The 25,544-nt window shown below is 34.5% G+C and overlaps 1 protein-coding gene across 5 annotated transcripts in view; it reads right to left on the bottom strand.

Moving 5' to 3' along the window:
• The window catches only part of PLCB1 (phospholipase C beta 1), a 751,601-nt gene that overhangs the window by 132,500 nt on the left and 593,557 nt on the right, over window positions 1-25,544 (bottom strand). For all 5 annotated transcript variants that reach the window (XM_034947108.2, XM_003821362.4, XM_034947109.2 and 2 more), the window contains exons 17-23: window positions 24,935-25,019; window positions 23,153-23,277; window positions 18,940-19,094; window positions 15,177-15,341; window positions 13,015-13,114; window positions 11,927-12,031; window positions 10,795-10,904 (exon numbers count right to left, since the gene is read on the bottom strand). In XM_034947108.2, coding sequence (XP_034802999.1) covers window positions 10,795-10,904; window positions 11,927-12,031; window positions 13,015-13,114; window positions 15,177-15,341; window positions 18,940-19,094; window positions 23,153-23,277; window positions 24,935-25,019 — 845 coding nt within the window. The remainder of the gene's footprint in view (window positions 1-10,794; window positions 10,905-11,926; window positions 12,032-13,014; window positions 13,115-15,176; window positions 15,342-18,939; window positions 19,095-23,152; window positions 23,278-24,934; window positions 25,020-25,544) is intronic.

Raw genomic sequence — 25,544 nt, 5'->3', positions numbered from 1 at the left:
CATAATAAAGCAAAATAATTGGAGGTGTTATTAAAAGTCTTTACTAAAAACTTTATTAAAAGTCATGTAACTTGCCAGAGGTCACACAGGAAACTGTGAACAAGTATTTGAATATGGATTATATGCTAAAGACTAAATTTTTCTATTACAGCAGTCCACTCTATGATAACAGCAGCTTAAGGAACTGTAATAATAACTTAACTTGCTGCTGAGATAGAGATGTCTACATGTAAACATAATTCTCAAAGAACTACCCTGTTGCACTAAAAAGGCATCCGTACATACAAAGTTAAATAAGTTAAGCAAAACAATGGCTGAAAAATGAAAAAAGCACCTATAGGAGTACAATACTAAAATTGAATTTTCTGATATTATAATTGAAAGATCGAATAATTCCACTATATGGATCTGTAAGCCAAAGTGCAAAAACCAAATTCCTTATCCCACTCAAGAGAATCAGCAGAAGTCAATATTTTATTTCTCCCCCATTATTTGTTTTTATGAGTGAATAAAAATCTGGTACTGGAAATTGTGACAGAAACAGAAACTAGGAATGTCTAGTTTCTTAATTTGATTCAAAGACTTAAATTCCAATTAAGCAATTATCAAGGAAAGAAGGTTCAGAAGGTGGTAGTACTTCAGTCGCATTAACTAGATTTTTCTTAGGTGGGTAGTGAAAAAAAAAGTGCAGAATGAACCACAGAAGTAAGTTCCTGCCCTCTAGTGGACAAATGCAATCATTGCAATATCTTTTTCTTCAAAATATGCCTAACTTGAATGTTAAAATTAAATATAAAAAGAATTTGTACGCTTCCTAATTCCAAAATGAACAGAAGTGCATTGAAAATAGAATACAGATGGACCAGTAAAATGGTAACTGAAAAGATCGTTTTTATAAGTTCTATAGAAGGAGGAAAAGCCATTTGATGTGCTGGTTGAAAAGATTTCCGTCCTGGGCATTGAAAGTTTGGATCTGATGGTTGAGCAGCAGAGAATTAGGATTTGGAGGATTTAACTGAATGGTTAACATGGTAAGTGAAGGGCCTTTCAAATATCATATGTATTGTTGGGCTATTAGAGGTGTTGGATCATGCTTTCCTTGTCTGAGTCATCTGAAGAGTGCAGTTCCGGCCCGGCGCGGTGGCTCACGCCTGTAATCCCAGCACTTTGGGAGGCCGAGGCGGGTGGATCCCGAGGTCAGGAGATCGAGACCATCCTGGCTAACATGGTGAAATCCCGTCTCTACTAAAACTACAAAAAAAAAAAAAATTAGCCGGGCGTGGTAGTGGGCGCCTGTAGTCCCAGCTACTCGGGAGGCTGACCCAGGAGAATGGCGTGAACCCGGGAGGCGGAGCTTGCAGTGAGCCGAGATCGCGCCACTGCACTCCAGCCTGGGCGACTGAGCAAGACTCCGTCTCAAAAAAAAAAAAAAAAAAAAAAAGTGCAGTTCTTTTTACCTTATGACAGCATCTTGCTTTGGATGGGCACCACATGGGTAAGAGGTAAGGCCATCAGTTTTTCCAGCGTATTATGGGTGAGTCTCATAATTTCATCATGCAGAAATCCACTCTACTCAGGACAAATATTGTCAGAAAGTAGCTTTGTTAGAGCCAGCCTTTCCCTTAAGGAGGAGCTTCTTCAAACATGAGTACAATTTGTACCTTAAATTTCTGTTAGTTGAATGAAATTAGATAATGTATCTGCCTCCTATTTCTAAGAAATTCAGAATCATTCTTACAAACTTTGTCCTGCTGTATGCACTCCCAAATGTTTAGGAGTGAACTATACTGATGTTTGCAACCTACTTTAAAATGCATCATATTGAACCAAGATGGATAGATAAATGGATAGAGGGATTTATATGTGATCAAGTGAAAACATCAAAATTTTAATTATGGAATCCGGGTGGCTGATATATAGGTGTTCCTTGTACAGGTCTTTCAATGTTAGCTTAGAATTTTTCATAATGAAATATGTTAAAACTCCTAATTTTGAAGAGTCTACCAGGGTGAGTTAGAAACAAGAGAGCTTTAGTGAGCTGGATAAATTCATCTGTTGACTTCAGTTTTTTGAGCTTCTTCATTAACACCAAGTAAAGTACTTTTGGTGTTTTGCACAGTTAATGTCCAGCAAGTTCTTCCAGAGATAACTGGAGCATGGGTTCAAGTGAATCTTGACACAGCATGGCTGTGTCATCATATAAGCACTCACATGAGTCAACAGCATTCACATGGTATCATTTTGTTGAACATTAGTAACAGCTGCAATTTTACACATAGATGTATAAATTTTATAATGTCACTCTCTTCCTCCAAGTTGTAAGGGCTATGACAGCACCTGATTTTCCTCAGCATTACATATATAATGGCCATCAGAGTGACTGACACATAGTTGGGTTTTTTTAAAAAATATATATTGAATGAATGAATAATTCATATTTAGTTTCCAGTTAGTACATAATAAATAGCTCTATTATTAATGGCAAAGTCCTGAAAGTAAAGAACTACCTAAATGTTATGCTAAAATAAAACAAATTTGAATGAATGAATAAATCAATGAATGAAAAGAGTGAAGATGCTGCTTTCTGCTGTCTGTAACAAGTTTGTATTTAATGCATAATAACAACAGGTTACTCAGAAGGCTATCAAAGGGTAAAAGAACATAGCTCTGCTGACCCTTTTATATGTGTTACATATATAAACTTTAATATATGTATATAAAAAGTTTCTACCAACTTGAATTTATTAGAAGTGTTTTGATACAGTTTACAAAGAATTCAGAAGGAATGAACTCTTGGCTGCTAGGTAGAAATCATGGATTTCTCTTTTTAAAGGAAAGTAGACCAACAACTCTTTACGTTAATTTTGTGGAAATACATCTTTGAGATTAATTAAGTCAAATCATTTGGTAAAGACTATGGTCAATCACTTGCAGGACAAATTCTGGATAATTCCCAGGAAAAGTGTCTCCTGGAGCCCTTCCCAGGTTTCTGTGATTAAGCTGACATTTTAGAGTGGATGGAATTAATGGGTTTCATCTGGGGAGAGCCACACTCTTGCGAAAGAAAGATGCAGGGCTTCAAAGCAGCGGTTCTTAATGTGTGGTCCCCAGACCAGCATCAGCTTCACTGCAGATTGTTAGAGATGCAAATTCTTGGGTCCACCCCAGACCTACTGAATCAGAAACTTTGGCTATGACACCCATCAATCTGTGTTTTAGGAAGCCATCTGGGTGATTCTGGTACATGCTAAAGTTTGAGAGCCCTGCTAATCCAAATATGGTCCACGGGCCATAAGCATCACCTGGAAGCTTGTTAAATATGCAGTGTTTTGTGATCTGTGCCAGACCTATTGAATCTGAATCTGCATTGTAACAAGATTCTCAAGTGATCTGTATGTACGTTTAAAAAAATAAATTTTATTGTGTAAATTCAAGGCATACAACATGGTGTTATAAGATACCTATGTACAGTAAAATGGTTACTATAAGGGAACAAATAGACATATCCATCATCTCACATAGTTACCCACTTTGTCCCCCTGTGGCAAGAACAGCTATAATCTACTCATTTAGAAAAAATTCTGACTATGATACATGATTGTTAATTATAGTCCTCATGCTGTACATTAGATTTTTTTACTTGTTCATCCTACACATTTCCTGCTTTGTATCATTTGACCTACACCCCCCCCCATTTCCTGCACCTGTATGCACATTAAAATTTGAGAAGCCCTGCTCTAAAGCAAAGTGAAAAACTTCATCATTAATTGAGAGCCATGATTTTATAATTGGACATGACATGGATATTGAACTTACTGTACTCATCCCTATTTTAGGCAGATGAACCCGAAGCTCCTCATTAGAATCCATTGAAATTTTAGAAGTTTTTATGGAGGATATTCATAAAAGCAGCTGAATTGAACCAATCATTGACCAGTTTCAATTCAAGTGAATGAATGGTCTTTTCTTGATACATATTTAAAAAGACCCTAGTTCTTCAACTCATTGGCTGTTGATATTAGGCACCAAATCACTCTACCATAATGAGCAATTATTCCCTTCTCTAAAAATGGGGATTATTATGGTTTACCTAGTTAGGACCCAGTTTTATCCAAGGCATCCAATGAAAGTGCATTGTGAATGCCAAATCTGTACAGTATAGAAATGAAAGAGATAGCATCACTATTTAAAGGAAAACCTTTTCTTTTTACTGTATTGGATGCTTTAAAGTTCAGGGATTTTGATAAACTATTGTTTCTATAAATTAATATCTTGCAAACTTATTATTTGAGGAGGAAGATTTGAAGGAGGAAGAATTTTATTTAAAGAGAATCCAAAATGAGCTGTAAACCTCATCTTTGATTTTAGTGTCAAGTTCTTAAATTGTGAATGAAATATCAAGTTTCTGTTTTGAATAATTAAATGGTATCCAAGGCCTTGGGCAAAATGTTGTAACCTTATGAAAGCACTACCTTGGATTTTTTTTGATGTCACATAATTTTATTGGTTGAATTCATATCATTATTAAAATAATCAAATTGGGGCCATACACTGAATTAGGAAATATTTACCAATTATTTTATTTTATTTTATTTATTTTTAAGAGACATGGTCTCTGTTGCCCAGGCTAGGGTGCAGTAGTGCATTCACAGTTCATTGCAGCCTCTGCCTTCTAGACTCAGGCGATTCTCCTGCCTCAGGCTCCCGAGAAGCTGGGACTACAGGCATGTGTTAGCACACCCAGCTAATATTTGCAAACAATTTTTGATGAATTTCAGCTCACTCACAAGAACATGTGGGTCAGACAATACAAAAAGTAGGCCCTTTGGAATAAATAAACTTTTAGTATTACCAAACAACTTTTCCTTTTCAACATCAATATTACACAAAGACCACTCACACACTTCCACTTGCAGGATGAAACACAGACGATGTTGGGAATTCTTGTGAACAATTTTGGCCTTGAGGGCTGGGTAAGATTTGTAGTGTCAGGTACTCTGTCTTAGATGACAACTTTCCCAAGTATGGAAATGAATGCTTGGCAAATGAATACAGCTTTCGTAACTTCCAAGTTGAGGGATATGTATTTTGGCCAGCCAATGCACAAATCAATCAAATAGAACCCACAAAGATAAACCTAACTTTCTGAAGAATAAGTTCTGACAACATCCAGTGATTAAAGGGGGGAAGTTCTCGACATTCAACTAAAAATTCAATCAAAAGATGTTACTATTTAAGGTAAAGGTCTTATATCCTGTGCTCACTCATTCAGGTAACCCGCTATGGAGGACAGAAAGATGAATGAAGGGCCCATCCTTGCTAAAGGTTACCAGAAAATTACAGCTTTGTTACAGAGGGAGTGCGTGTGTGGGGTGGAGATGCTTGTTAAACTGTGCTCCAAGGACCAGCAGTATCCCATCACTTGGGGGCTTTATTAGAGATGCTGAGTCCCAGGCCCTACCCCAGATCCAGTGAACCAGGATCAGCAATTTATCATGATGCCCTGGTCTTGACACTTAACATGCAGAAGTGCTGATGTGGAACATGAGTTGTAGAACCAGATTGCCTGGGTTTTCATCCTAACTCCTTTCTTTACTAATTGTGTGGCACAGGGCAAGCAATTTAACTCCTCAGTGCCTTAGTTTCTTCATTTGTTAAATGGAAATAATGGTAATTAGGACATCCGGAGGTTTTAAGACTTAAGTGAGTGAATACAGTAAAAGCTTCATGGCCAGGCATGGTGAATCACCCCTGTAATCTCAGTGCTTTGGGAGGCGGAAGTGGGAGGATTGCTTGAGCTGGGAGTTGAAGACCAGCTTGGGCAACATATTGAGACCCTGTCTTGAGAAAAGAAAAATAAAATAAAGGGCTTAATATAGTGTCAGATATACAGTAAGTACTCAGTAAATGCTCATTATATTTTTTTCTTTACTTGTCTAACATTAAAAAGGTCATGTTCATATATTGCATTTATGACATTATCACATAATATTTCCTAATAAATGTATTGGATATTTACTTTTTCCTTTTATAGGTATTTTAAAAATAGAAAAAAGTGTTATGATATTTCACTAGGCATCTCTGTAATTACATTGTTTGGTCTGTAAAACATTTAAAAAATTATTTTAAAAAATGTGCATAGAGGCCAGACACAGTGGCTCATACCTGTAATCCCAGCACTTTGGAAGGCCAAGGCAGGTGGATCACCTGAGGTCAGGAGTTTGAGAAGAACCTAGCCAACATGGTGAAACCCCGTCTCTACTAAAAAGACAAAAATTAGCCAGGTATGGTGGTGGGTGCCTGCAGTCCCAGCTACCTGGGTGGCTGAGGCAGGAGAATCGCTTGAACCCGGGAGGCTGAGGTTGCAGTGAGCCGAGATCATGCCACTGCACTCCAGCCTGGACGACACAGCGAGACTCTGTCTCAAAAAAGAAACAAACAAAAATGTACATAGGAAACATGCTAGAAGGATATACATTAAAAATGTTACCAGTATTTGCAGAATTAGAGGGTTTTAAAATTTTATTTCTTCAGTTTACTATGTTTTTATATTTTTCTACATGACTTTTTATTTAAAGGAATTAACTGTGAATGTTATACTTTGTTAGGATTCAGTTAGGCACTTACTCTACAACTTGACTAATCTACCACTCTGAATTTACAAAGACAAAATAAATCCAATAACGAATCTTTATTATTCCTTAACTTCCAACCATTATTCAGATAATACATAACCTAAATATTATACATATATTATACACATAATATATGTATAATATAATCTGAACAATGTATTTTCGCCTTATCTGAAATAAATATCTATTGTTCAAATCATGGGGGAAATTCCACTTTCTTATCTATTTGGTTTATAAATTACTCTAAAAAGATAATTTACAGGACTATTAAACATCTGGTAATATTTTGCAGTCCAATGACATTTTTAATGTTCAAGTAGAAATGACCTTTACAAGCATCACATTAAAATGATGATACTAAAAAAGTCTTTGCTGCTAAAACAGTGTCCCAGTGCCTGCCATGTCCTAGATAGAATTTTCTTTAGAGAAAACCACAGTTACTTATTTTCAGTGGCATCATTCAAACAAACTTACATTATTCCAAGACAAGAAAAAAGACACACTGATGCTCAAAGTGTGAAATGACTTTTCTTTCCTAGCATTACATGTTAAGGGCAAATGATTTTTTTTTCCTTGAGTTGTAAAAATGAGGCCAGTTAAGAGTTTAGACATGTCAAAGGAAAAAAAATCATATTTTCTCTATTAGACCAATATAGACTCCATGTGATTCCATGCCTCTAAAATTTTTTCTAAAACTGAAAAATGTCCAAATACTGTCCAAATTTAAACAATATTATACATTTCTAAAAATGCTTTCTGCTCACATTTAAGAAAAGAAAAACAAAAATAAGATTGACCTAAAACTCTACTTCTGTATTTTTGTACATTTTATCCTCCTAAAATAACTTTTTGATGGTGCAAAGATAAGGTTTTCAAAGGACATCAATTTGTGAAAAGAGCCCTACAACCTCAAAGGCCTTATGTCTCCCATTCTTTAGAGTGACATTTTCCCCTAGTCATTACAGAAATGATCTCTGAAGCACCATTAGTAAAATGTTCCATTATGAGACCTTTAGCTCAATTGCTATATCGAATCGGGGCCATACACTGAATCAGGAAATATTTACAAACAATTTTTTTATTTTATTTTATTTTATTTTATTTTTATTTTATTTTATTTTATTTTATTTTTAAGAGACATGGTCTCTGTCGCCCAGGCTAGGGTATAGTAGTGCATTCATAGTTAATTGCAGCCTCTGTCTCCTGGACTCAAGCAATTCCCCTGCCTCAGGCTCCCGAGTAGCTGGGATTACAGGCATGTGTCAGCACACCCAGCTATTTGAAACAATTTTAGATAAATTTCAGCTCACTCACAAGAACATGTGAGTCAGACAATAGAAAAAGTGGCTGAAATATGGTAGTGTTGAAATGTTCTCTTGAAGCAAGTGCTTATTCCTTAGAGACAATGGCTAACTAATGGGTTAAAGTTGATAATCTAAAAAGTATTTCCTCTAAATACTGAAAATACATGTAATTTCACTTGAAAATGCTTTTGTTTAACCTCTATTTCTTACAGAATAAAATTCATCCAGTTGAAAAAGGACATTTCTGTTTTCTTTTTTTTTTAGCTTTTATTTTAGGTTCAGGGGTACACATGAGGGTTTGTCATATAGGTGTGTCATAGGGGTTTGGTATTCAGATAACTTTGCCACTCAGGTAATATGCGTTGTACCTAATAGGTCCTGTTTTCTATTTAGAGAAGAATGATATTAATAGTGATTTATTTATATCTATGTAAATTATCTTTACCTTTAATTATAGTTTATTAAATATGCTATTAAGTAAAGCAGGAAAAAGAGAAAAGAATTTGAGAACATTTGGTGGATTTCCAAAGAGAAATTAATTTCATACTGATGTTCATATGAGTAAAATGAGAAACTCATAGAATAGTCTTAATCTTTTAAAGGCCATGGAAAAGAGAAAAAGCACTATTATAACTGAAGAAATATCAGAATGAGAGATGTAACTATTTTCAAATATTTAAATTCTTAATTAATTTTGATTAAGAATTAAATCAGATAGGGAACTCATTCTTGTATTTATTTATAAAACAGCAAGCTACTTAGCATTGCTGGTTTCCCTAGAAGCAGAAGTGGACATGAGGATTCTTGAGCACATGTTGAGCACATGAGTAACTGAGAGAATGGTCTCAGGAAAAAACTGCAGGGAGGTGAGGCAAGCAGGTTAAGACAGGGAAGAAGATAAGTCGAAATGTGGCCTCAGGCAAACTCCAGTCTCAGACTGATCCCACAGGGTGCTCTGGAGCATGAATTGCAACATAGAAGTTGCCCACCACAAGCAAGGTACTGAGGTATGATTCTCCCAAGTGGGATTTATCCCAGAGATGCAAGGATGGTTCAACATATGCAAATCAATCAATGTGATACATCATATCAACAGAATGAAGGAAAAAAAAACCCATATGATCATTTCAATTGATGTTGAAAAAGCATTTGATAAAATTCAACATCCCTTCTGATAAAAACCCTCAAAAAAACCCCACCTGGGTATAGAAGTAACATACATCAACACAATGCAAGCCATATATAACAGTTCAACAGCTAGTATCAAACTGAATGAAGAAAAACTGAAAGCCTTTCCTCTGAGATCTGGAATAAGACAAGGAGGCTCACTTTCACCACTGTTATTCAACATACTACTGGAAATCCAAGCTAGAGCAACTGGACAAGAAAATAAAATAAAGGGCATCCAAACTGGAAAAAGTCAAATTATTCCTGTTTGCAGATAACATGATCTTGTATTTGGAAAAACCTAATGACTCCACCAACAAACTATTAGAACTGATTAACATTCAGTAAAGTTGCAGGATTAAAAATCAGTGTACAAAAATCAGTGTACGAAATCAGAATATCAAATGCACCCTGTAACATATATACCTACTATGTACCCATAAATAAAATAAAATAGTGCAGCATTGCAAATATCCAATAATTGGGGACTTAGTAATTAAATTATGGTGGAGCTATATGATAGAAGGCTATGAGTTATTAAAAGTCATGTCATAGAAGAATATTTAATGACATGGGCAATGAGATACTTAATACTTTTATTTTCACTTAAAACACTGTGAATATTATCCCATTTTATGAAAGAGTAACAATTGTGCATAAAAAGACTAGATATGTATACACCCCACATTTAATGTGGCTATATCTGAGCGGATGGGATGTTTGAATTACAGTTGATTTCTTTGTTGTTTTCTTTTGTCATTTTTACGTTTTAAATTTTCTATAATAAATCGAGGATGCTTTAGAAATAAGAAAAACATTACTTAACAATGTCAACTTTAATAGACTATTTAAATGGACTATTTAATGGATAACTATTAGTTATACTTATTAAAACAATTTTCAAGGTTTTTTCCCCCAATACTGACAGTTCTCCATTTTCTATCTTTTTTCTCAAGTTTTTCCTCTGAATAAAATATGAAAATAGCAAATTTTTATCACTATTTTTAACATTAGTGTCACCCTTAATAATCAAGTTATAATTCACTTTTTTTAAAAGCAAAAAGACTGCCAGTCTACATAGAAGCTTTATATATTTAAACTTCATTTCTACTATTTTTAGACCCTTCCTTAATTATGCTTTGCATTGTGACATCTAATTTGGAATAATATATCAATTATTTGCAGGACATACATTATAATACATAAATATACCATCTAATAATAACAGTAGACTCTTTATGACTCATACTATTTTCCAGGTATTGTGTTAAATATTTTACGTACTATAAAAAATCAGAAAAGCACTTTGAAAATCCTGCATACTACATTAAAGACAAAGGGAAACCCTAAATGATTTGATGATTATCTTCCTTTTTAAGTGCGTTCATCACCTTTAATTAGCATGGAATCATGTAGAAAGTTTCATCTGAAATAGCAAGATGCGTGCAGTTTAATTTTATCACAAGATAAGATGCTCGTGGTATCCACAGAATGCCAAAAGAAAATGAAATGTGAAAAATTTAGGTCAATCATCTAGATGTTCTGTGACATGATGCTAAACTGCATGAAAGTGTTGTTCCAATGTGCTATTTCTTCTCCCAAGGTATGTGATATTACTTAGGCAAAGCCAACAAGTAGGTGTGGTGATCATGCTTAATGCTATATGTAAAATTAAAACACCCTCTCACCTCTTTCTTTACTTCTTCTTCATCTTCCAGTGTCAAAGCAGCCAATTGCTTAGCTCTCTGTTCCATCAGGTTCACATATCGGATTGGGTTTGATAAAGCTTCGATGACATCTAAATAGGGAAGAGATATTTTAGATCAAAGGTCCTGGAAGTATTGATTATCCATCATTCATCTACTTACTCATCTATCTGACCATCAGTCCATGCATTCATTCATCACCCATCTACCCACCCATCCATCCATCCATCCATCCACCCAGTCATTATCCATCTTCCATTCTTCTGTCTACCCATATAACTATCTACTCCTCTATCCAACACTTTGAACATGGACAAGGGTTAGGACTCTGTTGAAACTTCAGGAAGAGAGAAATTAAGAGTTTAGTTCTGAGAGTCAAACTGGACAGGCTTCAACTCAGGATCCCTGAATATTCTTGATTCTTTAGTTTCTTTTTGAGGGTCCCATCCATTCCGGCAATGGCCCACACAATTGTCCTATTTGGCCCAAATGATGTTTCATAAATGGAGACATTTTACATAAAAAGCCTGCTTTCTGGACTGTTGGGATAACCCAATGATTTGCCAATATAGTTATCATTCGAAGGGCAGTGCCTAGCTGGAATGAGTTATGGTTGCCAGCTTTGGATGGACCATGTGCCCCAAGCTTACCATGGTCTCCACTACTCCCCAGTGTCTTACACCCAAGCTACTTGGCACTATAAGCATTTATGTTTATGATTCTTGGTTAATTCCTTAAATTTAGGATGTCACCCATGAAAATAATCAGCATTCTAAAATTGGTGGAAGACAAATTCAGTATACAGACCTAGACATCTGTTGTAATGGATAACATGAGTTGATAAGTGCTGGGCCCATGAGAATAAGAATAAAAGGGAATAAATATTCAAAAAACTGAGGTGTTGTGATTTTAATTAAAATACATTAAATTAAAATGTATTCACAATGGCTCAAGCAATTTACCTCTAAACATACATACGAAAGTAGGGGTGATTCTGAAGCCAGAATCTCCTGCTTTGTTTGGTTCAGTTTTCCTTTCACTAACCCAAAAATATATGGTGACTCAGACAGAAATACCCCTTTGAGTAAAGGGGTATTTGAGTTAAGTTGTTTACCTGCATATGTGTCTGGCACATAGTCTTTCACTTCTATGTAGACAAAGACAGCAGGCAGCGTCAGAGGCTGGTTCCTTTCATTCCTTAGACAGATATAGTGATAGCCTGGAAGGTGAGAATAATGCTGTGTAGCACATATTTCCTTTCCAATGTTAGTTATAATTATGCGCATCTATGTGATGAAAGCATGTATTTCAGGTTACTTTAGATGAAAAACAAGTCACTTTTTTCATTTTAATAACATTTATGAATGATAAGGTATTATTTTTCTCATCAGACAAGAAAACATTCATTGTGATTTTTTCCTTTCCAACCATATGTTTTTTCCCACAAAAGATAATTCAAAATCACATGTCATAGACTGAATTATTGATCCAAACTTGCCCCTGTAACAGAATTATACTTGACATGACTTCTTTTTCTAAAAAATTGTTATTATTATTTTTTGTAGAGACAGGGTCTCATTCTGTTGCCCAGGCTGGTTTCAAACTTCTGGCCTCAAGAGATCCTCCTGCCTCAGCCTCCCAAAGTGCTGAGATTATGGGCGTGAGCCACCATGCCCAGCCTTGACGTGATTTCTTGACTTGTGCTTAAGCTCTGCTTTAGTCAACAGTATATTAGTAATTTGGTGTAGGTAGAGGCTTAAAATGCACATGCAGAGTTAGACATTCCAGTGTTCTGCCAAGAGAAGTCCATATTGTAGAAGCAACTGCCACTTCGGCCTGGACCCCAGAGTGAGCGCATGTGGGACAGACATAGACCCAACCCAGAACCTGAAGCACAGCTATGCTGCTGAGCCCAGGCTAGATCAGCCAAACCCGGCCAACCCACAGACCTATGAGCACGAAGATAAATATTTGCATATAAGTTTTCAGATTGTTTGTTACACATAATTATTGTTGAAGGAGTTGACTAACATTAATACTACAACATGTCACAAAAACATGTAACTAAATCTCATCGCCCTTGTTACATAACAAAATTACAAAGCAGAAGATAGTTTCTTAAGTCATTTTCTAGTAATATTTTAAGCAGTAATGATTTTCTTTACAACTTTGATAAAAGGTTTCTCAGCACACTACCCATACCTGGCCGAATGGCTTGCACTGGCAAGATACGGTGGCCAATGAATTTACCTCCTTCTTCATAAACTGCTATTCTCAAACAGGCCAGAGTAGGAAGAACCACCTACAAAGGACATTAAGGACACACCTGGTTATAAGAATGAACAATTCCAAGAAATAATTAGAAAGGTATTATTCAATCAGGACTAGCTTTTCTTTTCTCTTTCTTTTTTTGAGATAGAGTCTTGCTGTGTCACCCAGGCTGAAGTGCAGTGGCATGATCTTGGCTCACTGCAACCTCCGCCTCTGGGTTCAAGCGATTCTCTTGTCTCAGCCTTCCAAGTAGCTGGGACTACAGGCACATGCCCCCACACCTGACTAATTTTTGTACTTTTTTAGTAGAGACAGCATTTCACCATATTGGTCAGGCTGGTCTCGAACTCCCGACCTCAGGTGATCCACCACCTTGGCCTCCCAAAGTGCTGGGATTATAGGCATGAGCCACTGCGCCTGGCCAGGACCAGCTTTTCAGATCCAACTAGAAGTTTCTACTTAGCTACGTTAGACAAAAAGTTGAGATGTTGCCCTATAAATTTCATTTTCAGAAGAGAAGACATGGGTTGCCAGAGATAGGGCTTCATCTATGTTTTATCACCTTGCCTTAATGAGGCATTTGTTAAAAAAATAGGCTGTTTTATTTTTACATGAACATTCTCAATGTGGAAATGACAAAAGTTCTATCTTTAAATAAAAAGTTTAGTGGTTTTATCACCATGTGAATATTTCGTTTATGTTTTCTTTTTTTTATTTGTGTTTTAATTTTTATTATGATTATTATACTTTACGTTTTTGGGTACATGTGCACAATGTGCAGGTTAGTTACATATGTATACATATGCCATGCTGGTGCGCTGCACCCACTAAGAAAAAATGCTCACCATCACTGGCCATCAGAGAAATGCAAATCAAAACCACGATGAGATACCATCTCACACCAGTTAGAATGGCAATCATTAAAAAGTCAGGAAACAACAGGTGCTGGAGAGGATGTGAAGAAATAGGAACACTTTTACACTGTTGGTGGGACTGTAAACTAGTTCAACCATTGTGGAAGTCGTTTATGTTTTCAAAGCAAATGACTTCTGCATCTTCAAAGTGAAAGCAAAAAAAGTGAAAACGACCACCACTGAAAAACAAGAATAACTTTCAGGACAGCTTTCAAAATACAATTGCTTTATAAATTTGTAAATTCACACAGTAAGCAAAGAGCAACTACTCATTTCTTTCCTCAGTGTGAAACATCTAAAATATGCAGTTATATCTTATGTCAAGAACATGAAGTCGACTATCTCTTTAAAAATGTATTGTTTACAAAAACAGCAAACTCACATTTATTGAATATTTTCATTGAGCTAGATATTTCTTAAGTGTGGTTAATGTATTTACTTATGGAATATTCATAATAACTGTAAGAAGTAAACATTATAGTAAACATTATTATTAAACTCAGTTAACATATGGAAAAATCCCAGAGCACAGAGAGTTTCCATATAGCTATTCTCTTGCAGAAGACTGGCTTTGTAAATATTTTGGCCAGAAAAAAGCAAAGAGTAGGCTAAAAAGTCTACTTCTCACTGAACCTACTTTCTTCCTTTACATGATAAGCATGTGTGAAGATTTGCTTTTTGGTGAAGAAAGAGAAGGGCCCAGTTGAGTGTGAAAGGTTTCAGCTTTATTAGATAGAACCCAGACAAGATTGAATGACTGGCTCTCAGAGGCTAGAGATTTTGGGGAATTTAAATAATATTCCTTTTAAAGGAAATATGAATTTTCTTTATCTCAGCCACTATATTATTCCCTACTTCCACTCTACTTCTTTGAGTTATAATTAAAATGTATCATTTATCATTTGTACTATCAGATGATATGAGTTAAATGTATATGTTTTTATGGCCGTCCATTTGAGGCATACTAGAATGAATTGATTTACAATACAATTCTGAAAATCCAAACCAGTGATTAACAGAATTCTTGAAGGGTTTTCAGAATGGCTTTCAAAAGGTAATTGCTTTATAAATGTGTAAATTTTCAAATTAGACAACAAATAATTCACCATTTCATTATTTTCTTAGTGTAAAACACCTGAAAAATGCAGTTATAACTCATATCAAGAACATGTGACCAACCTTTTTGAACACAATAGGTTCTTCCTCCCAGACAGGATTCACAGCATTTCCTTGGGATGTTTTGGTCTTAAATGCCTTCCTCCTTGTATCCACAGGCAAACCGAACATATCCACTTCCACGTAAGTCCCAACTTTCTTATCAGAAAGAAACTGACCTGAAATAATCTAGAAAATCAATCAATCAATCCATAAGGAATTTTGATATGCAAATAACAAAGACATAAGAGAATACTTTAAAGAGCCACAAATGCTCTTCAGCGAATGTTGAATTATAAGCAAAATGGAATAGAAGCAAGAGTAGAAATATGATTTCCCTTTCACTTAATGGGTTGTGATATGGTTTGGTTCTATGTCCTCACCCAAATCTCATGTTGAATTGTAATCCTCACATATTTGGGGAGGGTGATTGGATTATGGGAGTGGTTTCTCTCATGCTGTTCTCATGATAGTGAGTTCTCACAAGATCTGATGGTTTAATAAGTGTGTGGCAGTTCCCCCCTCACTCTCTCTCTTCTCCCTTCATGTGAGGTGTGCTTTGCTTCCCCTTCACTTTCCACCATAATTGTAAGTTTCATGAGGCCTCCTCAGCCATGCAGAACTGTGAGTCAATTAAACCTCTTTTCTTTATAAATTGCTCAGTTTCAGGTAGTTCTTTATAGCAGTGTGAAAATGGACAAACACAGGTTGGTAGAAGGATATTGAAAATGGTGAGGTTAGAAGTAGTCAATTAATAAGACACAGTATTGTAGGAGGAATAAATGAACAAGTATTCATTTTAAACCATCAAGATAAGTTTATCATTACCCCTAATCTCACATGATGTCACCATCTTTGTCTAGCTACAGAACGAATGGATATTATAGACTTAAAAGAGATTTTTAATATTACGTATTTATAAATGTCTTCCATGTCTGCCTCTGTTTCTATCCAAATTTTCAAAATCTGAACTATCCATCAGCTGTCATAAAAGTTAGCGGAGGCAAACAAGATGTGCTTCTGCTGTATACCAGGAAGGGGAAAGCAGGAAGCAAGTGCTGACAGAGCAAACCTGGTGAATCTGGGTTATGTGGTTACAAGAAAATTGCCTGCTGGTCAAGAACTTTCTGAGCTCCAGATTGTGAAAAGGGGACAGCATTATGGCTGGGCTCACAATCTGAGCTCAAGATTGTGAAAGGGGACAGAATTATGGCTGGGCCAGAAATCAGACAAAATGGTGGCATGAGAATAGCTATCAAAGGCTGAGTAAAGTCAAAGTCAGCTATATGCTGATGTTGTCAGAAATTCTGAGTAATTCAGAGAGAAAGTCATCAGGAAGGCTCTCTGAATTTGCCCTGGGACAACTCATTTCCCCTGTATGTTCTATTTGGCTTGAGTGCATGGGACCTGCTAGCAACAATCTCTTTGTTTAACTTGAGGTTCTATGTGAGAACTATGTCTATGAAATAAGCAAGCATTTCAAAACATGTTTGAAACTTCTAAGTTATGCAAGTCCTACTTGGAATTCAGATGCACAGAAGATGTTGTATGTTTAAGATGTTTGACCAAAGCGGAGTCCTAAACTAAATTCATGACACCAAAACCACAATGCTCTCGTCAGTAACATAGGACGGTAGAACATCATGTGAGCTCGTAAGTCCATTCTGGCATTATAAAATCTATGCCAGAAGATGAAAACAAAGGCATAATTGGAAAGTTATGATCTGCATCTTGGCTCTAGCTATAATGTCAAAGGTAGGACTCTACTGCAGTGAGAACTGTCCATTCAGGGGAGACTGACAGCTCTGGAGCAGCGTCTCCATTCTGGACAGGAGCAGCAGGTTACACTTGTCTGGGGTTCAACTATTTCCCCTTCACAACTCAATGTACTTTCCTGCCTCTGTGTCATTGTTTTATAATTGCTTACTGTCACAGTAGGATTTTCAAGACAAAAAAAGAAATAAGCAAACAAATACATTCAAAACAAGACGAATCTGCAAGCAAAGCAAAAATATTATTAATTCAACAGAACTATAACAACAATTGACAAGGATTCTAAAAGTAGCATTCTATCAGTACATGAAGCTTATGAGTTTATCTTTATCACACCTGACAGGAATTAAACAGCCTTTTCTGAAAATACCGTCCTAAAATAAACTCTAATTCTGCCAACTTGAACTCTTTATACATGTGGCTTGAAGTAATTTCAAAAGATATAATTATGAGACACTTCACTGAAATTTTATTCTTTAAACCCTTGATATAAAGTGACGAAAGTTTTAAGGTAAAAATGTGCTCAACTGCTTAGGGTAGAAAGAAATTAGTGAAGCTGTTATAGAAAGCTTTTTACATAGTTTTTCAAATGCCTTTGTTTAAGGTTAATCAAAAAATTACATTTATGTCCAGTAAAAAAATTTCTTAGTTCTACAGTTATTCAGTTAAACAGAAAACAGACAATATTTTTGAAAAGCTTTAACGATGAAGAATCCATGTAAAATGTATTCTAAAAAGTTGATTTTCCTTTCATAGTATTAAAAATATTTTCTGGTAGCTAAAAAATTATATCTGATATAAAATCAATTTCAAAGACTAAAAAAATTTAGAATTGTTTAGGGTCAGATATACATATGTATGTGTATATATCTATGATTTTTATATATTTATGACATACATGTATATATACATATATATTTAATAAAGCAACTCTTTTATTTAATGATCATTAATATGTGTTTTAAAATCTCTGAATACTCTGGAAGATTTTCAAAAACCATTTAAAGTAACTTGAAAGCTTTTGTTTAATATTTGATAATTTATTGAGGGAATGTTCTGTCTCTAATTTTCTAAGAACCAAACGGGGAAAAAAAGACCGGAAAATCTCTCCAATATGGGCCACTAATTATCATGTAAATTTCACAGTAGGTTAGTTACACCAAAAAAGAGGTTTGCTTATGATGAGTCTCTCCAACTCATTTTATTGATTTAGAGTCAGATTTTTATCATTAAGAATAAAGTTCAGTCGCTTTATCTTATTCATGTGGCCTATGAAAACTTTTTTTTTTTTTGAGACAGAGCCTCGCTCTCTCGCTCTGTCGCCCAGGCTGGAGTGCAGTGGCGCGATCCGGGCTCTCTGCAAGCTCCACCTCCCAGGTTCACGCCATTCTCCTGCCTCAGCCTCTTGAGTAGCTGGCACTACAGGCGCCCGCCACCACGCCCGGCTAATTGTTTTTTTTTTTATTTTTTAGTAGAGACTGGGTTTCACCGTGTTAGCCAGGATGGTCTCGATCTCCTGACCTCGTGATCCACCTGCCTCGGCCTCCCAAAGTGCTGGGATTACAGGCGTGAGCCACTGCGCCCGACCCTACCAAAACTTTTATTATTATTATTATTATTATACTTCAAGTTTTAGTGTACATGCGCACAATGTGCAGGTTAGTTACATATGTATACATGTGCCATGCTGGTGTGCTGCACCCATTAACTCGTTATTTAGCATTAGGTACATCTCCTAATGCTATCCCTCCCCGCTTCCCCCACCCCACAACAGTCCCCAGAGTGTGATGTTCCCCTTCCCGTGTGCATTCATAGATGGGAATTGAACAATGAGAACACACGGACCCCTTACGAAAACTTTTAATGTGTATTTGATCTTTAGAGAAAAAAAATGTAGGAAGAAAGTAGAATCTTTGCTAGTTACTAAATTTTTAATGACTAAGCCACTTCTTTATGCAATGTAGATAAATTCAACACTATTGTTAGGAACAATTTTGTGATGGGGTATACCTACCTTAACAGACAAAGTGTTTGCCACTATCCCATCTACGATGCCTTCAGTAAATGGATCAAAATGCTTGTCAGGCCTCCTCATGAACTCTGGCTTCAATCTGTAGCCACTCTTCCCGTTGTATTCATACATCCCCATATTTATTTGCATAGCCAGGTCTGAGTATCAAAAACACAAGCCTTATTGTGAGTTTATCTATATTTGGGGTAAGAAAGTAAGATTGTAAAGTAAAGTTGATCCCAGTCTACTTTTGTGACTGTATTCCCTTGGAAGAGAGTCATTGTAGAAATGTAGGAAACACAGATAAGAAAAAAATTACCTCTAATCCCCAAGTCCAGAAATAATCACTGCCAACTGGTGGGTGTGCAGTCTGCTTTTCCACTTCAAATATATTTTTGACATACAGTATATTGATTTCATTTAATATGTATCTGCCTTAATTATAACAGCTGTCTCAAATTCCTTTGATTAAATATATTAGAATAATATATTTGTATAATATATGTTAAATAGTAATGTAATATAATATACATATATCTAATATCTAATATATAATTATATATAAATGTAGTATATACAAAATATCTAATATCTAACATATATTAGATATATTATTTATATTATTCTAATATATCTAATATCTAATATATTAAATATATTATTCTAATATATATTAGATATATTAGAATGATATATTAAATATATCATTCTAATATATAAAGCATATATTAGAATATTATGATACAATATCTAATATCTAATTTCTAATTTCTAATTCTAATATCTAATTTCTAATATGATACACTATCTAACACAATATATTAGAATATAATATCTAATACAATATATTAGAATATAATATCTAATACAATATATTAGAATATAATGTATTTAACCATTCCCCTTTTGGGCACATTTATGTTTTTTCTAATTTTTCACCCTTATAATGTTTTGATAAACATCATTGTGGTGAAATCTTTGAAGCCATGATCAGTGATTTTCTTATGAGAGGAATTCCTGGGACAAATGATGTCCTCATTGGAAAATTTTTCTTTGATGCCTTGCTAAAATGCCCTTCAGAAAGCTTAAACCAGCTTATACTACTAAGCCATGTTTTTGAGAATGGACTTCTCCATGCCTCATTAAAAGAGGATTCTATTATTCCTTTTCCTGCTTTTTAATTGGTACAAAAAATTTCTTTTTGATAATTTGCACTTCTGTGATTACTTACAACGAACATCTAATTCTACATAGACTCTTTTCCAGTGGACAAAGGTTACTGGTCAAAATTTTCCTCAGACTCAGTGCGTCAGATGAATGTTCACACATATTGCAACTGATAGAGTGAAAGAATACATATTAAAGTTGTAAAGAATCTGGGAAGTTGTCAACAGTTCCAGATTATCTGTGTCATGACTCATCTCTATGTGCATAATAAAGAGGTGATGGCAGAATTATTCTAAAGTTTCATTTAACAAATCATTTTTAGAGCAGAAAAAAATCAGTGAAATTTTCTCTCTTATTAAACTATTATTTTATAAACATAACTGTGATGTCAAAATTGGACAAAATTTCAAAACAATAATGAATTTATGACACTTGAAAAAATTAGCTTCAAAAGCCTAAAAATTACATTAGCAAGTCATATGTTCTAAAAATAATACACAACAAATAAGTAGAGCCTATTTTGGGAACAAAAGGATAATTATATATTAGGAAATGAGATCTATTAAGATAACTTATCACATTTATGTCTGAAAGATGAGCATATGATCATCCCAGAGGGTGTCCAAGAGACATTTAATAACATTCAATACCAACTTCTAAAACATTAGTCAATAGGACCCGTGTCCTTTAGTATGTTAAAGAATATCTGACTCAAAGTCACAGCCAATATCTGACTTGATGATATCACAACAGTGAAACTTATATTAGGATCAGGATGAAGCGAAAGATGCCCACTCTTGACTTAGATAGAAGACGTTAAGACCTGGTGTTTGATAGACAAGGAGGTGACTATAGTTAACATTAATAGTTTGTACATTTAAAAATAGCTAGAAGACAGCAATTCGATTGTTTCTAATGTAAAGATAAATATTTCAGGTGATGGATATCCCAGTTACTCTGATTTGATTATATAAATGTATTAAATTATCATACGTACTGCAAACGTTTGTACAGCTATTATGTATCAATAAAAATAAATTGATTTTAAAAAGCCATAAATATCTAGCAAATTACTCTTAATCGTGGCTTAGAGCTTGATAGATACTTAATAAAAGGCATAACGTTGAACTTCCTACTGAATGAAAAAGAAAGATGCCCACTCGGAACCCTCATTTAATACCTGAGAACGGTGAGGCCAAAGCAATAAATAAGGCAGGTGGAGAAATGAGATATGATTAAATTACTGTCTTTGTGTGTCTAAAAATTCCAACGGAATGTACTGCAAAAAATAGGCTATTATAAGAGTTTAGGAAGATGATCATTTGTAAAATACAATCATTTATAAAATAAATATACAAATATAAATATCCAGAAACAATCTGTTAAAAATATAATATAAATAAAAAGAAAGATTCAATCTAAGAAAACTAGACCTCTAATGAAGACAAGTGATTTTGCTGAGGACTTAATACAAAAAATTTTAAAGTAAAGAGAAAAGCATGTTTCCTGTGACAGAAAAGCTAAAAATTAAAAAGGTGTCAGTTTTAGTCAGATAAATTGATGAAGTTAATATGATTTTAAAAATAGTTTTCTTTTTTTTAGTGGTCAAGGGAAACATAATACAATTAAGTTTATTTGAAATAAGAATTCCACTGGCAATGGCAAAAAAGGAATTGAAAATTAATAGTAGTAAAGGAGAATCACCACTTCCAAGTATTAATCCATATTATAAAATACAGTGAAAACAGTGAGTTAATGCATCCAGGAAGGCAGACAAATTTATTAATGGAAAAGATATAAAGTGAAAAAATGTGTCTGAATTAACAACAACCATGAAAAAGGCTGTATCTATTAACGTGTAATTCCAGTTCAGTGGGATGATTGTTTAGGATGAAAAAAAAGATTGATCTCACTGAGACTATGGACCAAAATTAAATTTTGATGGATGAAAAGGTTAAATAAAAAAGAAACCATGAGAAAAATGGGAGCACAAGGCTTTCATCCTGGGGTGAGGAGGCTGTAATCATACAAGTAAACCAAGAACTTTAATTAAACATTAATCAGCCTGACCTGATCCGCTGAATTTGTCTCTGTTTCACAAAAGACAATATACCCTTTAAATAAAAAGTGCTGTTATAAATCAACAAGAAAATTGACGATAGTCCTGAATATGTAATTCATAAAAGCAGAAATACAAAAACCAAGAAACATATTTTAAAAAGTTCAACCTTAATAATGATTCAAGAAATGAATTTAAAATAACAGTGAAATAACACATTTTTGTCTGGTTTTATTATTATTATTATTTAATGATAATACTTAACCAAGATCACAAATGAGAGGCCACGTCATATTAAACATTGCTGACAGCGGAGTAATGTAGCACAACATTTTTTACAGACAATTTGTCAATATTCATAAAGGTACTTAAACTGTTCACATCTTTTAACATTAGTAATTCTGTTTTTAAAATATTTTCCAAAAGAAATTTAGGGAATAGAAATAAGTTTTTAGCAAATTGTGAAATATGCTTAGTATGCAGCTATTGAAATTCATGTCTCTCTATGGCACTTAGGTGAGTGTGTGTTTATATACGTATATATGAATATATATGTATTTATTTTAAATGAGTAGTTACATAGAAAAGCATTTATATGTAGACAAACAAGACATAGATTACAAAGCTAAAAGTCAACACTGTGGAATCTCTGAGTTGGTAGCATTCCTGGCTGTTTGTTTTTAAAATACTTACTGAATTTTCCATTATTTTCAAAGTAAATATGTATTATCTTAAAAAGCATAAAAATTTTTGTTTGAAAAATAATGCAAAACCTGTAGAAATAAAGATCCATTTACGGAATAATTGAAGAACATGTCTCGATTTTCAAAATTCACTTTTTTAATGCATTGATATTCCCTTCATTGAAATTTGCTTTTATTTATTTTTTCAGTGAAGTCTGGCAATTTTCTCTCCCCAATTATGTAAGAATGGTTTTTGGACACTTGGCAATGTGAGTTTATAGCAGAATGGGAACAAGCATGTACTTACCCATTGTCTGGAAATTAAGTGCCACCATCTGACAACCTGCATTCCAGAAGAGCTGAGGCATATAGTTGGATGAATCCACACGTGTTCCTTTTGGATATATCCTGCTAAGCTGCATTTTGTTATATCTGGACCATCATGTTAAGTAGTGAATACAATTATAAAAATATTTAGTCAATAATAGTAACTAAGAAGCTACCTTCCATCTTTCTCCATTTGGAAAATGAAGTAAATATTGATGATCTCGTTGGGCTACTTTGGGATATTTAGTGTTAATTTTATGAAAGAAATTAAATAGGCTGTTTCATTTTATTTTAGTTCATGCATAATAGCAAAAATTTTTGTTGTCAGTAATATCAAATATGCAAAAAGCTTTCTAAACAAACAGAATAAGTATGCTCTTATCACATAGGCATAGCATCACCTTTGCAGAGCCCCGTGGGTAAAAGTCAATGGGGTAGCAAAAAGTGGCTGAGCCAAAGTCAATGTGATTTTGTGGAGAGTATTAAGGACAGACTTAATGACTAAGGACACACAAGGAGGCTGGAATGTGTTAAATCATTTGAAAGAATGATATTGTGTTTGGCAGAAGTAGATAATATGCACTGTATAGCTATTTTTGAAATGCTGTCTGCTCATTTTTATTAATTTTCTCTGGGAATGCTATTTGCCAAGACTGTGGTACTCTTTATAATTGATAGCAAGGTCAATGTACCATGGAAGTTTCTGATCTTGCTTAATATTTTGGTTCCTATCATCATCAGTTTTCTATCCTAAGAATCTTGTAGTTGTTGGACCATGCTATGTCTTTAAAACATGACTGACTAGTTCCTATCACCAAGTTAGGTGAAGGTTGGTTAGGGTTCTGAGCTAGGCAAAATGAAATTGAACCTCAACTCTCAAACTTGCTAGCTGAATAACCTTGGACAAGTTATTTTGTCTTTCTGTGTCTCAGTCTCCTCATCTATAAAATAGATTTAACAATTTCTATGTCATAGGACTATTGTGAGGATTAAATGAGATAAGACAAGATCTATCACACAGTCAATAATGAATACTAACGATGATAATTTTCTAGCAGGACTTTATTTATGGAGTCAACATTTGTTTCTTCTTCCATTGATGAATTTTAAAGGTTAACTTTATTCTAGGACTTATTACATGAAATTGAGCACTTTGTGATATTTACTGTTAATTTTATGAAAGAAATTTAATAGCCTGTTTCACTTTATTTTAGTTCATGGATAATAGCAAAAATTTTTGTTGTCAGTAATATCAATAAATCCAGTCTTAGTAATGTATATTTATATTTACAATGTCATCATCATCATCCCTACTATTTGGACATATAGTACATATAAGTATGTGAGATGCCAAGTCAGGTATATATTTCTTTACATGTATCTTATATATGTGTAAAGTATGCACACTCATGTTACATATGTTGTACCTAATCCAAAGAGCAAACCATAAAGCTAGTATAATTATTTCTGCTTTATAGACAAGGAAAGTCAGGATTAAGCAAATTGCCTAAAGACACAGAGCTTGGTGGTGTGAAGGCAACCTTGAAATCTAGGCTTCCTTTATTCCAAGACCAGTTTTTTGTTCTATAGGCCAGACTACCCTGCCCCAGCATTGTATATGATACCTGAAACTATTTATCCACCCCAGGCTATATACTTAAGCCATTTTATGCATCTTTCTCCTTATTAAAAAACCAAATGAACAAATAGCACAAGACTTCAGCTGTGTTCATTCTGCAGTCATTCGTCAAATCAAGGATACTCTACAAATTCCACTGGAGACTTGGTGAGTTGTTCAAGTCCTTTGGTTTCCACGAAGGAAGACATTTCAAAACTTTTATTTCTTTCTGAGTTAAGCAACAACAAAACAAAAAAGGGGAAGGTGAGAAATACAATTCATTGTTATAAATTATAACATTATAAAAGAAATGGGTAAATATTCAGTGAAGTTGAGGGCAAATAATCCTCAATGTAACTTCAATATTTAATTTTTTTTTCTAGTGCACTATTTACCTGTAACAAAAGTTGAGTCTTGTTAGTTGTCTTTTCTAACGTTTGCTACTTGGGTCAGAGCTACTTATGCTTTTGTAATTTAGGGACATGAATGAATTTTAGATGAGTATAGTGTGGCAATAAAAAAATTGTCAAAAGAGCAGGGACCCCGTGGGAATCTTTTGTTCTAAATTCACCCAGATTTTTTTCTTAGGGCCAATATGGGGTTTAACAAAAGAGACCATGGGAATGTTTGTGCTAGGTGCTGACTATCTCTTTCATACCCACATTGCCACCTTATCAGTTTGTATATATTTTTTTGGTTCAAATAACTAATATGACAGAATTATGGTCTTTCAAAACAGAAAGATCCTTGGAAA

This window comes from Pan paniscus, chromosome 21 (genome assembly GCF_029289425.2).
Source record: "Pan paniscus chromosome 21, NHGRI_mPanPan1-v2.0_pri, whole genome shotgun sequence".
NCBI classification, from domain to species: Eukaryota; Metazoa; Chordata; class Mammalia; order Primates; family Hominidae; genus Pan; species Pan paniscus.
The sequence above is the reverse complement of the archived record's forward strand: the minus strand, read 5'-3'. Positions and strand labels throughout refer to the sequence as shown.